The sequence below is a fragment of the Rhinopithecus bieti genome, unplaced genomic scaffold (assembly GCF_001698545.2).
Source record: "Rhinopithecus bieti isolate Rb0 unplaced genomic scaffold, ASM169854v2 scaffold_788, whole genome shotgun sequence".
NCBI classification, from domain to species: Eukaryota; Metazoa; Chordata; class Mammalia; order Primates; family Cercopithecidae; genus Rhinopithecus; species Rhinopithecus bieti.
In genome coordinates, this window is record NW_016803416.1 from 2815285 (window position 1) to 2830416 (window position 15132).

Genomic DNA, 15132 nt, shown 5'->3' on the forward strand with positions numbered 1-15132 from the left:
GTAACACGTCTTTGTCAACTTTGTGCTGGCCAGGTGTGTGAGAAGTTGAGGAGAAAAGGAAGGGAGAACAAACTGTAGATATTTGTTCTCTATTTGATAACTAGAGGTGGGGGTGATTAAATCTGTGACTACCTCATAATAGGGCTTTGAAAAATAATTCTTGAATATTGAATAAATAAATGTAAATCTGGCAATATCATATAATTCTATTGCCTTTTATCTTTTTGAGATACATAATGATACTCCTTTTTTCTCTCCCTGCAGTGATAGCAGGGATTAGGGAAACTGAAGAGAAATTCTACTACATCGTGCAGGAAGAGAAGAACTACAGGGAATCCCTAACCCACTGCAGGATTCGGGGTGGAATGCTAGCCATGCCCAAGGATGAAGCTGCCAACACACTCATAGCTGACTATGTTGCCAAGAGTGGCTTCTTTCGGGTGTTCATTGGCGTGAATGACCTTGAAAGGGAGGGACAGTACGTGTTCACAGACAACACTCCACTGCAGAACTATAGCAACTGGAATGAGGGGGAACCCAGCGACCCCTATGGTCATGAGGACTGTGTGGAGATGCTGAGCTCTGGCAGATGGAATGACACAGAGTGCCATCTTACCATGTACTTTGTCTGTGAGTTCATCAAGAAGAAAAAGTAACTTCCCTCATCCTACGTATTTGCTATTTTCCTGTGACCATCATTATAGTTATTATTATCCATCCTTTTTTTTCCTAATTATACTACATTTGATCTGAGTCAACACAGCTAGGAAATGCTAAACTAAGGTATGGAGCCTCCATCATCATGCTCTTTTGTGATGATTTTCATATTTTCATACATGGTATGTTATTGACCTAGTAGCTTACCAGGTTACATGGGTCTTGAGAGAGAATTTTAATTACTAATTGTGCACTATATGTCAAATGAGTTGTTCTCTTGGTATTTGCTCTACCATTTCTCCCTAGAGCACTCTGTGTCTATCCCAGTGGATAACTGCCCAGTTTATTGGTGATGATTAGGAAGGTTATTGATGATTAGGCTAACCTGCCCTGGCCCAAAGCCAGACATGTAGAAGTGCTTTCTGCGAGGAATAAGATCTTTGAATCCAAGATGCCCAGATCTTTTACCAGTCATACCCTATGGCCATGGCTATACTTGGAAGTTCTCCTTGTTGGCACAGACGTGGAAATACTTTAACCCCAAACCTTTATATGGGGGACTTCTAGCTTTGTGTCTTGTTTCAGACCATGTGGAATGATGAATACTGTTTTCGTGCTTCTGATCTACCAATTTCACTAACATATAACAAGTAGGTGCTTTGGACCCCTTTCTGTAGGCCCACACCTTAATCTCAGCCCCCTATATAGTCACACTCTGATGTAAGAAAAATGGAACTCTTGAAATCAAAAGGAAAAAAATGGGAAATTGTTCACAAACAATATTAGTTATAGTTCTCTTGCTAAATTACCACTGCTATTAACTTAACTTCATTTTTATTTATCTTAGGTTTACCTGCCTCAATTTTATTCACCTTAGGCATGGGGAATGAGGGAAGGAGTTTGTGAAGCCTTAAGAAAATTCTGGAAGCTTCAAAGTGCTACCAACATCATTTCCAGGCCCCCTCGTCCTTGCCTCTAACATATCACTCATGGTGACATTTCATGGGAGGCCTTTTACTCTTCATAAATATATGTGCTAAAAATCCTACTGGAGATGTCCCTTCTAATACTCTGACATCACAGAAACGTGTGAGGTACAGAATTTGGAACATGCCTAGAACTCACATTTACTGAGCTGGTAAAATTCTACCTTGAACTGTAGATCAAACCTCAAAGCAGCTTTCACTAGGAATTTAAAAATAAACAGTTCAAAGATGCTCTAGATCATCACCCTATAAACTGCTACTCCATTTCTGGTTTGTGACATATGATTAGACTGTTTCAAATGCTGGCAAAATGGTTAATGAAATAAGAGAAACAGATCAACAACATATGTTCACCTTAAACCATCTGTTCATGATTTCACCCATGACTAACTGGTTATGAGACAGGATTTAATTAGGTTATTTCTGTGGGTTGAACAAGGACCATAAACTCAGATCCTACAGGGGCCAGACAGATGACATATATAAATGAAGTGGAACAGGTGGGGACCCTAGTGCACTGAGCACAGCTTGCCCTTCCAAAGGAGCCAGCTGCTCCTCAGTGGCTGCTACTAGTGCTAGGAAGGACCCAATCTTGCTACATTTCAAGAGAAGTCAGAAAGCTGGGAGTCTGTAACATATGTTCATATTTTAAAATGTTGGCAACTAATTAATTTTTAACCCAAATTTTATTTTATTTTATTTTTTTTTTGTTTTTTTATTTTTATTTTTTTGAGACGGAGTCTTGCTCTGCTCGCCCAGCGGCTGGAGTTGCAGGTGGGCCGGGCTCTCAGCCTCAGCAAGCTCCGCCTCCTGCGGTTCACGCCTTCTCCTGCTCCAGCTCGCCCTGAGTAGCTGGGACTACAGGCGCCCGCCTCGTCGCGCGCGGCTAGTTCTTTTTGTAGTTTTAGTTAGAGACGGGTTTCACGTGTTAGCCAGGATGGTCTCGGTCTCCTGACTCGTGATCTGCCGCCGTCTCGGCTCCAACAGTGCTGGGATTACAGGCTTGAGCCACCGCGGCCCGGCCTTTAACGCCCAAATTTGTAGAGTATATGGGTTGTAGCAAAGTAATATTAAGTAATATTAAAGATCTAGGCGTCAAAAGTTTCTAGCTAAAATTGTGGACTCATTTCATTTCTTCTGGAGGAAGGTTCAAGAAGGTTTCTAACCCAAACAGGAATGTCATTAGAATATGATGGCATCAAGTCAAGATATCCCATTATACCTTATTCAATTCAGCCCTTAATAGGAATTTGTTATATGTTTGACCATTTATCAGGTTACTCGTTAAAACTCTTTTGAGATGATAGCATGTGATATTTAAAGGCAGAAAGGTTTAATACAAATTACAAAGCAGGACATCATATTCAAAGCCAGTTATCCTTGGATAGAAAGCCATCCCAGATTATTGAGAAGTGGAAAATCTAGGAAACACCGTGTAGGAAAAAAAAACTCATATGTAAGAAGAGAGGAAGGAGAGGACATGCAGAAATGTTGCCTTTATGGGCAGCTTCATGTTAAGGATCATGTTTCTGATTTTGTTCTAAGTCCCAAAGTATGAGGGTATTTATTGTGTGTACTGTTAAGTGCTATTATTATTTACTGTGAATGTTATAATAGATAGTTCTTTCGCAGCATGACTCATCTTTTCTGTGAATGCTTCTAAGAGAAGAATACCAGAACTTCAACAAATTAAGTATATCCTGCAATCTTGCCTGAAAGAAATTTTTGAAGGAACCCAAACAAGCTTAATTAAGAATTATTATGAAAACTCAAATTGTGAAGCACTTGTGCTTTAAAAAATGCCTTCACCGATATCATTTTCATTTGATTCTGATAAACTCTAGGTGAGGACGAAAAACAGTCATTTTACTGCCACTTCGCCAATGATAACACTGAGGTCCAAACGAGACACAAGCTAAGCAATTACCAAAATCAGCTCACATATAAGAAATTAAGATGCCATGCAGCCCTGGTGATTGACAACTGCCCAATGCAGTGTCTTCTCCAATTCTGTTGCATTGCTCATGATAGTGAATGGAAAATTCAGTCCACAGATGGGTCTTGTTATAGCAGCGGCTGCAAATCAACTTATCTGTCTACAATTCCAAAGTTAATGATGAGGATTAATTAACAGAAGATGCATGGGATACAGCAACTTGCCGTTACACATTTATGTGTTCACTGTTTTCTTTTTTCATATTCACGCAAATGTGCACATAGGCATACTATTGAGGAGAGTGAATTACAAGCAGCCACAGTATAATTCGGGGCGATAACTACAGATATAGTGGCAAACCAGAAACAGATATATTAAAAATCAATTTTGTTAATCGTTTGGTACCAAGCCTGGAATTCTGGACTTTTTGATGGGTTTGGAGGCGTCTCGTATCTCTTCAGTTCTGCTCTGATGGTTAGTTATTTCTGTTTCTGCTAGCTTTTGAATTTGCTTCTCTTTGCTGCGCTTATTCTTTGTCATGTTAGGGTGTCAATTTTACATCTTTCCTCTTTACTTTTGTGGGCATTCAGTGCTGTAAATTTCCCTCTAAACACTGCTGTAGCTGTGTCCCAGAGATTCTGGCACATTATGTCTTTGTTCTCATTGGTTTCAAAGAACTTATTTATTTCTGCCTTAATTTTGTTATTCACCCAGTAGTCAGTCATTCAGGAGCAGGTTGTTCAGTTTCCATGTAGTTGTGTGGTTTTGAGTGACTTTCTTAATCCTGAGTTCTAACTTGATTGCACTGTGGCCTGAGAGACTGTTTGTTATGATTTCCATTATTTTGCATTTGCTGAGGAGTGTTTTACTTCCAATTATGTGATCAATTTTAGAGTAAGTGCAATGTGGTGCTGAGAAGAATGTATATTCTGTTGATTTGGGGTGGAGAGTTCTGTAAATGTCTATTATATCCAATAACAAGTTCTGAAATTGAGGCAGTAATTAATAGCCTACCAACCAAAAAAATCCCAAGACTAGACAGATTCATAGCCAAATTCTACCAGAAGTACAAAGAGGAGCTGGTGCCATTCCTTCAGAAACTATTCCAAACAATAGAAAAAGAGGGACCCCTTCCTAACTCATTTTATGAAGCCAGCATCATCCTGATACCAAAACCCGGCAGAGAAACAACAATAACAAAAATTTCAGGCCAATATACTTAATGAACATTGATGTGAAAATCCTCAATACAATATTGGCAAACCAAATTCAGCAGCACATTAGAAAGCTTATCCACCATGATCAAGTCAGGGTCATCCCTGGGATGCAAGGCTAGTTTAACATACACAAATCAATAAACATAGTCCATCACATAAACAGAACCAATAACAAAAACCACATGATTATCTCAACAGATGCAGAAAAGGCCTTTGATAAAATTCAACACCCCTTTATGCTAAAAACTCTCAATTAACTATTTATTGACGGAATATTTCTCAAAATAATAAAGCTGTTTATGACAAACTCACAGCCAATATCATACTGAATAGGCAAAAGCTGGAACCATTCCCTTTGAAAATGGGCACAAGACAAGGATGCCCTTTCTCACCACTCCTATTCAAAATAGTATTGGAAGTTTGGGCCAGAGCAATCAAGCAAAAGAAAGAAATAAAGGGCATTCGAATAGGTAGAGAGGACATCAAATTGTCTCTGTTTGTGATGACGTAATTGTATATTTAGAAAACTCGATGGTCTCAGCCCAAAATCTCCTTAAGCTGATAAGCAACTTCAGCAAAGTCTTGGGATACAAAATCAATGTGCAAAAATCACAAGCATTGCAATACACCAATAATAGACAGAGAGCCAAATCATGAGTGAACTTCCATTCACAATTGCTACAAAGAGAATAAAATACCTAGGAATCCAACTTACAAGGGATGTGAAGGACCTCTTCAAGCACAACTACAAACCACTGCTCAAGGAAATCAGAGAGGACGCAAACAAATGGAAAAACATTCCATGCTCGTGGATAGGAAGAATCAATATCGTGAAAGTGGCCATACTGCCCAAAGTAATTTATAGATTCAATACTATTCCCATCAAGCTACCACTGACTTTCTTCACAGAATTGGAAAAAACTACTTTAAAGTTCATATGGAACCAAAAAATAGCCCGTATAACCAAGAAAATCCTAAGCAAAAAGGAAAAAACTGGAGACATCACGCTACCTGAATTCACACTATTCTACAAACCTCCAGTAACCAAAATGGCACGGTGTTTGTACCAAAACAAGTATATAGACTAATGGAACAGAACAAAGGCCTCAGAAATAATGCTACACATCTACAACCATCTGATCTTTGACAAACCTGACAGAAGCAAGCAATGGGGAAAGGATTCCCTATTTTAAACATGGTGTTGGGAAAACTGGTTAGCCATATGCAGAAAAATAAAATTGGACCCCTTCCTTACACCTTATACAAAAATTAACTCAAAATGGATTAAAGACTTTAAACCTAACACCATAAAAACCCTAAAAGAAAACCTAGGCAATACCATTAAAGACATAGGCATGGGCAAAGACTTCATGACTAAAACACCAAAAGTAATGGCAACAAAAGCCAGAATTAACCAAAGGGTTCTAATTAAACTAAAGAGCTTCTGCACAGCAAAAGAAACTATCATTACAGTGAATAGGCAACCTACAGAATGGAAGAAAATTTTTGCAATCTACCCATCTGACAAAGGGCTAATATCCATATCTACAAGGAACTTAAATTTACAAGAAAAAAAAAGCCCCATCAATAAGTGGGTGAAGGATATGAACAGACACTTCTTAAAAGAAGACATTTATGTGGTCAACAGATGTATGAAAAAAAGCTCATCATTACTGGTCATTAGAGAAACACAAGTCAAAACCACAATGAGATACCATCTCATGCCAGTTAGAATGGCAATCTTTAAAAAGTCAGGAAACAACAGATGCTGGAGAGAATGTGGAGAAATAGGAATGCTTTTACACTGTTGGTGGGACTGTAAACCAGTTCAACCATTGTAGAAGACAGTGTGGCGATTCCTCAAGGATCGAGAACCAGAAATACTATTTGATCCAGCAATCCCATTACTGGGTATATACCCAAAAGATTATAAATCATTCTACTATAAAGACACATGCAAATGTATGTTTATTGCAGTACTTTTCACAAGAGCAAAGACTTAGAACCAACTCAAATGCCCATCAATGATAGACTGGATAAAGAAAATGTGGCACATATACACCTTGGAATACTATGCAGCCAAAAAATCGATGAGTTATTGTCCTTTGCAGGAACATGGATGAAACTGGAAACCATCATTCTCAGCAAACGCAGGAACAGAAAACCAAACACTTCATGATCTCACTCATAAGTGGGAGCTGAGCAATGAGAACACATGGACACGGGGAGGGGAACATCACACACCAGGCCTCTCACTGGGGTGGGGGGGGCTAGGGCAGGGATAACATTAGGAGAAATACCTAATGTAGTTGATAGATCGATGGGTGCAGCAAACCACCATGGCACATGTATAAGTATGTAACAAACCTGCACATTCTCCACTCATGTCTCAGAACTTAAAGTATAATAAAAAAAAGAAAATCAAGATTTGCCCCAAGTAAAAATAAGCACATAATTATTTTCCTGATAAAAGAATTCACTAGAGAAGTGAGTCACTGCTCAAACACAGTAGAAAGGTGTACACCCTTGTTCTAGAAAGATATAGCAAACACTGATTGCACTTTGGACAACTCACCCACAAACACTGCTGGCATTTTAAACAATGCATTTCATCCTACTTAGACCTGTGTTACCCAATTATGAGCAGCTCTAATTGTCCTTAATCAAACAATTTCCAGCTCTTTGGATTGCATACTTTGAGGCAATAAGGTACTTGTGGAATGGTAAGTAAAGTAAACTAAACAGCGTCACTCACAGTATCAACATATTGAGACTAAATTTTCTCAGGTATTATCAATGATAGGAAAATGATGGTGTGATTCCTTCCAGGGTAGCACTAGAAACTAAAAATCTAGATCTGATATCACAACTGCCTGAAGGTCACACCAACTGTTCTTCTTACTAGTCATATTAGGAGAATATCTTAAGCGCTCTAAACCTTGTTTTTCTAATCTACATAGTTCTTCCCCACATAATATGATGAATAAAAGATGCAATGTAAGGAGGTATTTAACGGGGTACCAGCAAAATAAGTTATATGAATGCAGAAAAACTAAGCCATTATGACCAACTACATCTACTACCAGATTCATGTTGAAAAGAAAACGTATTTTAACATATATTAAAAATTAACTGTGAATATGTCTATCATATATATAGTATACATACAACATATATATGTATATACTGAGTGTGTGTGTGTGTGTGTGTACAGCACAATAAATTTTTATACTTATAGATAAAATTTTTATCTGCGGGAAGGTGAATAAATTTGCCAACAGTTGTACTGCTTGTTGGAATTAGACCTGAAGTCCATCACTGGATATGATTGATTCTAAAACTATCTATACCTTTTTAGAGGATGCAGTTTATCTGAACCTATGGTGATCACATACAATTAACTATTTTCTACTTAAAAATGAAATCATTAGCTTATATCTCCTTGAGGTTGTAAGGCCTTCATAATGTAGCCAAATCCTTTAAAATTCATAGGTGGGGGACATCTGACATGTCCTTTCACATGGGATTGAAGGAAAGGAGCCACTGGCCACAGATATTGTACATATGGACCTTTTTATGAACATAAAACTTTATTTTACTCTTCCCCTAACACATGGTCATGCAGTTCATATTTGAACATTTTTGGTAATCTGGTAAGCCTATTAAAAAGTTTTTTCTTATAGTGACCTAAAATATACTTTTCTCTGATTTCCACCCATGGTCCCTTCCTTTTCTTCTGCTGTTTACAACTCTGGGAAGTCTGGTGCTGGCACAAGCTGGAGCACCAAGAGCAGAGTTTTAAAGAAAAGACAAATAGGAAAGGGAATAACTATCCTCACTATAAACACAAAGGTGAATAAATAGGACTACACAAACCTCAAGACCTAGATCATATGCTCCATACTCAATACATTTAAATTTTGCTGGTGAAGCACAAGAGAGACAAATGTGGAGAACGAATTGTATTCAAAGCCAACTGCAACATCTCAAACATAACTAGTCTATTAGGAGGTGGTACATGGTAGAAAGGGTTCAACCCCCAGAGGAGGAAGTCTTTAAAAGGGAGATGGTTGGTAAGGCCCTCTTGAGAGGGTTCAGAGCAGGAGCCCAGTGCCAGTGGGGGAATGAAGTCAGAATCAGAGCTCAAATGCATGACGCCTACACCATGAACAATTAGAAAGGCTACAGCTTAGATGAATAGTAGAGTTTAACTCATTAATTCATCAGAAATGTTTATGGAGTATCTAATATGTTTTAGGCAGCACCCTGATAAGTGGTAGAGACACAACAGAGAAGAAGACAGATCAGATCTTTAGCCTTCAGATTCACTGAATATCAAGCCTATGGCATCGAGGCTCAAGATTCAATTATTTGTCAGGATTATATAAATCTATCCTTTTTTATACCTGTGTTATGTTGCAGCATCATAGCTCTCAAAAATATGCTGAAATAAATTAGGCAAAAAAAATTGTAGAACTGCATCACCCTTTCTTGAAGAATAACATTGACACATCTGTTCAAATACATTAACATGCCCATTTTGGCTTACTCATGATGTGAACAAGGTGTTCCCATGTTAATGTAAATACCGACACCACTTCCTCATAAGATAGAATGCATCCTTGTGGTTGTGCATGAATGAGCGTTGGCAAGTGGCAAATGGTCTTTTGCCTTAGTTTTCCCTACTGATCTACACTTGACATTCAGTGAAACTCAGATTTGGCATAGATTATCACTTTCATAATGAAATAAGAAGGGGTAGGGAGAAAGGGAGAAGTGAGTCAGTCATTTTATAATGCATGAAAATGTGAGCACAGCAATTCCAAATTAATCACCTTGTTGATGACGACAGTTGGGAGATAATACAGACTAATGGGTGTTTATACAATTTTAAAACTATATAGCACTTTGACATGCATTTTTTTGCTTTAGAACCACTATTAATTTATCAATGTTAATCCTTCCTCTTTGTGTAAATCTAGTTGACAGCCGTTTGGGAGAGGTGTTGGAGATGCTAATGTCTACAATTCAATCCACCTATTGATGTGTTGATGGAATGCTAGGCTTAGGAAGGGTACTCATAATCCCTGTTATGATGTGTAAAAAGTCCAGGAAGGTACAGAAGCACTTTTGAAGTCTTGATTAAATGAAGTAAGGGGAGATATAACTTCAAAACACATTCCATTTAAATCTAACAAGGTCTAGGTGAATATTTTTAGTAAGAAGTGTTGTCTATATACTATAAAATTGTGGTTGACCCTTCCCTAGTAGGTCAACTTCTAGAGAACTAGCCAACTTCACGTGGCTATTTCCTGAATAAACTCAGAGAAGGTGGTTGTAGAGAAAGCTTACCAGGAGAAACAGATGTGTTTTAGAAGTGGATACTTTCTGGAAGTGTTTATGTTTAAAAATACTTTTCCCCAAATTCTCTGTTTTGTATGATCTTTGATTTTGCTGACTTTGGTCAGTCTCTTTTCAGGGACTTAAACTGTACAATTGATGAAGGATTATTGTATGGAACTTACAGACACTATACTTCTCCCATTCACAAAAAAGTACATTGTTTTTCTCTAAACTTTACGGAAAAATACCTAAAGGACCTTAAAACTAAAAGAACAGAATTAAAAAACACAAGTAGCTATTGCCAATTTTGATATCTATATTTGACATAAAAAAGGAAATAAGTTGATATACTTTTAAAATGCATTTGAGACACTAGAATGAAATATCAAAAAGGGACAGTTTCTGAATAAGGCTGAAAAATATTCCTTCTGGGTTTCCTAACCCTAAATCCTTCAGCATAGAGACATTTTATAAAAAAGAGTAAGTAAAGGAAGTCAGGGAGTAAATAAATATGATTGTGCTTTCATATTTGAAAGTTCTGAAGAGAAAATACTTTACAACTTCTTTCCTTAGATCATCTATCTCATCAAGGGTGGGATGGGGAATTATACAACTGTTTCTCTTTAAAAATTTTTGTTACAAGTTTCCCCTATCCTTGTATTTCAGAAAATTCAATAGCTCAATATGCACTAATGTTCTGGCCTCACCTTTTCATGCCCCTATGAATTATCTAGATATTTGCAAGGTGAAATTATATATGAGGCAAAGGATGTGTCTTTTTTATTACCACAAATTTTCAGTTACAAATGGACAGAAATATACTTAATATCTGGGCCTTGGTATGCAAAATTTATTTAACTGGAAATCTTTATGTTTAAATTGCTTGCAATCACTCCTAAATTTGCATGCTGAGATTCTGAAACATACCTGCAATAACAATCTTTCTGGTACCTTAATTCCTAAGAATTACCAGCCATAGTTGTTAAAGAATATCCTCACATTTTGCAGAAGTGTAATTACCACATACCCATTGGGATTATAGATTCATAGCTTCTTTACTCTTAACATAGCTTCTTCCTTTGACATCCAATAATCAAGGGTAAAAGACAAATTCATCTGTTTTGTGCTTACATCACTAAAAGTTAACTGACTCTCATTTAGGTTTATGTGCTCTTATTCTAGCGGATCTTGGAGGGAACCTTTGATCCAGTGAATTGCCTTCCCATGAAGCTCGATAAATCCTACCTCAATTCACCAAAACTGGACAAAGTGCTGTTTTAACTGGTGTCCCAGTGTATCAGCTCATTCTTACACTGCTATAAAGAACTACCTGAGACTGGGTAATTTATGAAGCAAAGAGGTTAAATTGATTCACAGTTTTATAGGTTTTACAGGAAGCATGGTTGGGGAAGCCTCAGAAAACTTGACAATCATAGCAGGAAAGCAAAGGGGAAGCAAGCACCATCTTCACATGGTGCAGCAGGAGAGAGAAAGAAAAAGGGGAAGTGACACATACTTTTAAACAATCAGATCTCCTGAGAACTCACTCACTATCATGGGAATAGCAACAAGGAAATCTGCCCCCATGATCCAATCACCTCCCACTAGGTCCCTTCCCCAACATTAGGGATGACAGTTCAACATGAGATTTGGGTGGTTACACAACCCATATCATTCTGCCCCTGGGCCCTCCCAAATCTCACAATCTTCTCACATTTCAAAACCAATCATACCTTCCCAACCGTCTGCCAGAATCTTAACTAATTCCAACATTAACTCAAAAGTCCAAGTCCAAAGTCTTAGCTGAGACAAGGCAACTCCCTTCTGCCTATGAGCCTGTAAAATCAAAATCAAGTTAGTTACTGCCAAGATACAATGGGGTTATAGGCATTGGGTGAATGCTACCATTCCAGAAAGGAGAAATTGACCAAAACAAAGGGGTTACAGGCCCATGTGAGTCCAAAACTCAGCAGGGCAGTCATTAAATCTTAAAGCTCCAAAATAATCTCCTTCAACTCCATATCTCACATTCAGGTCACGCTGATGCAAGGGGTGACCTCCCAAGACTCCATCTCTGTGTCTCTGCAGGATACAGGCCTTGTAGCTACTTTCACAGTCTGGTGTTAAGTGCCTTTTAAGTACAAGCTATCAGTGAATCTACCATTCTGGGGTCTGGAGGATGGTAGCCCTCTTCTCAGAGCTCCACTAGGCAGTGCTCTAGTGAGGACTGTGTGTTGGGGCTCCAACCCTACATTTCCCCTCTGCACTGCCTTAGTAGAAGTTCTCCATGAGGGCTCCACCCCTGCACAGACTTCTGCCTGGACATCCAGGCATTTCTGTAAATCCTCTGAAATCTAGGCATAGGCCCCCAAAACTCAACTATTGCCTTCTGCACACCTACAGGCCCAACACCGTGTGGAAGCTGCCAAGGCTTGGGGCTTGCACCTCTGAAGCAGTGGCCTGAGCTATACCTTGGCCCATTTTAGCCAAGATACATTCCTTAACCAGATACGCTAAATCATCTCCCTAAAGTTCAAAGTTTCACAGATCTCTAGATCAGAGGCAGAATGCCACCAGTCTCTTTGCTAAAGTATAGCAAAAGTGACCTTTGCTCCAGTTCCCAATATGTTCCTCATCTCCATCTAAGACCTCCTCAGCTGGGACTTCACTGTCCATATCACTATCAGCATTTTGATCACAACCATTCAACAAGTCTCTAGGAAGTTCCAAACTTTCCCTCATTTTCCTGTCTTCTTCTGATCCCTCCAAACTGCTCCAACCTCTGCCCATTACCCAGTTCCAAACTCGCTTCTACATTTTCAGAGATCTTTATAGCAATGCCCCACTTCTCTGGTACCAATTCTCTGTATTAGTCCATTCTGACACTGCAATAAAAAACTACACGAGACTGAGTAATTTGTGAAGAAAGGATGTTTAATCTTCCTGTACAGCAGTTCCATAGGTGTACAGAAAAGATGGTTGGGGAGGCCTCAGAAAACTTACAGTCATGGCAGAAAGGTGAAGGGGAAACAAGCGCCTTCTTCACATGGAGTGGGAGAGAGAGAGTGAAAGGGGAAGTGGTATGCAATTTTGAACAACCAGATCTCATGAGACTCACACATTGTTATGAGAACAGCAAGGGGGAAATCCACCTACATGACCAATCCTCACCAGGTCACCTCACACTGCAACATTAAGGATTACAGCTCAACATGAGATTTGGATGGAGACAAAGAGCCAAACCAAATCACCCAGCTGCTGGAGATATTTTCCGTGGAAGAAAGCAGGTATACTATCTATTTCAATCTTAGACGCTTCACATTATTCTCCTACTAGAAGACCTAAGCTGAAACTGCTGGTTGTGGTGAAGGATAATGTGAAACATACTCTATTCATTGACAGAAGAAAAAGGGGGCACCCACTAACTTTAGAAGTCTCAGGGAATCAAATCTTTCAGCTGTTGACATATTTGATCATATTCTGTATCCAAGATCTTCCAGGGCTTTCCTCAGAAATATTATGTTTATTCAGTTACATATTTCTTAAAGATTGTGGAGGACATTGTATTTTCTGCATGAGTCCCCATTGCCCTGGTGATCAGCAGTTCCATGTATTACTGCCCCTTTGATTTATTGATGTACTCCAGGAATACCTGGGCTACTGCTGTCTGCTTCTGCTTTTTCTTTCTCACTGTCCTGCCTTGCTGCCCTCCAACCATTCTAGGGCAATAAGAAAGGGTTAGTCCTTAATTTGCCTCCTTTAGGATCCATCAGGATAAATTCCCCTTTTTCCCTCAATAACTGAATGTGCCTAATAAGTCTTTGATTCTTTTACCATCATGTACCAGGCTTAACATTAGCGCACTCTGACATGAGAGGAGTGCTGTGTTAACCTTGTTTCCTCTCCTCCCACATAAGCTCTTCAATCATTTTTACTAGCCAACTCACATGCAAAAAATGTCTCAGACTTAGATCAAAGAAATCAGAGACAAATTCAAAGACACAAGACTCATAGATATTTTATTAATTACTCAACAGTGATATCTACCAAATTATACATCTGAGCAAGTTTCCCTGCTATTCTTCACTAGAGTTCACTCAAGACAGTGGTAATACTCAGCAACCTCATACGGGGTGAGAAGTACACTGTATCTGAGAAGCTCTAAACAATCAAATCTTCTCCTTTTTGAAAGGCCTTGTCAGAAACAACTTATGCTGCTATATAAGGCAATAATTCTGCAACTCAAAGGCATATCATATGTGCCCAAAGACCAGGTTCCAGGACTTGAAATTCTTCTGTGCCAGCAATTTTGCAATCTCAATTTATCTGAGACTCTTGCCATAAAACCTGAACATTTCCCATTTATGTTCTTTTAAGCTCTTCCCTGGGGCAGTCCCGGCCACAGAGTACCATAGCAATGATGGACATATAGATGGAATTTAACACTACAGAAATGGGTGAAGTTGCTTGGAGTAAAGACGTTGAGTGAGGACAGTAGATATCCCAGGACTGAGATACAAATTATCCTAATATTTGAAGGTTGGGGAGAAGGAACAAGGAGAGTCTGTTAAGGAAGACTGATAAAGAGTGGTCAGAGAAGTAGTAATAGAATCAGAAATGTTTGAAAACAAAGAAACAGACAACTGTATTGAATGTCTCTGAAAATTCAAGTAAAAACAGCAATTAAAAAGTATCTATTGGGGGCCAGTGTGGTGGCTCACGCCTGTAATCCTAGCACTTTGGGAGGCTGAGGTGGGAGGATCACCTGAGATCAGAAGTTCAAGACCAGCCTGGCAAACATGGAAAACCCGTCTCTACTAAAAATACAAAAAATAGCCAGGTGCGGTGGCTCATGTCTGTAATCCCACCTACTCAGGAGGCTGAGGCAGGAGAATCACTTGAACCCAGGGGGCAGAAGTTGCAGTGAGCCGAGATTGTGCCACTGTACTCCAGCCTGGGTGACAGAGTAAGACTCCATCTCAAAAAAAAAAAG

The 15132-nt window shown here is 38.9% G+C and overlaps 1 protein-coding gene across 1 annotated transcript in view; it reads left to right on the plus strand.

Annotated features, from left to right (window-relative positions):
- COLEC10 (collectin subfamily member 10) overlaps nucleotides 1–2324 on the plus strand; it is a 40933-nt gene extending 38609 nt beyond the window's left edge. Inside the window, exon 7 of the mRNA XM_017882820.1 lies at nucleotides 265–2324. Within this exon, the coding sequence (XP_017738309.1) occupies nucleotides 265–656 (392 nt within the window). The 3' untranslated portion in view covers nucleotides 657–2324. The remainder of the gene's footprint in view (nucleotides 1–264) is intronic.
- The last annotated feature ends 12808 nt before the right edge of the window (nucleotides 2325–15132 follow it).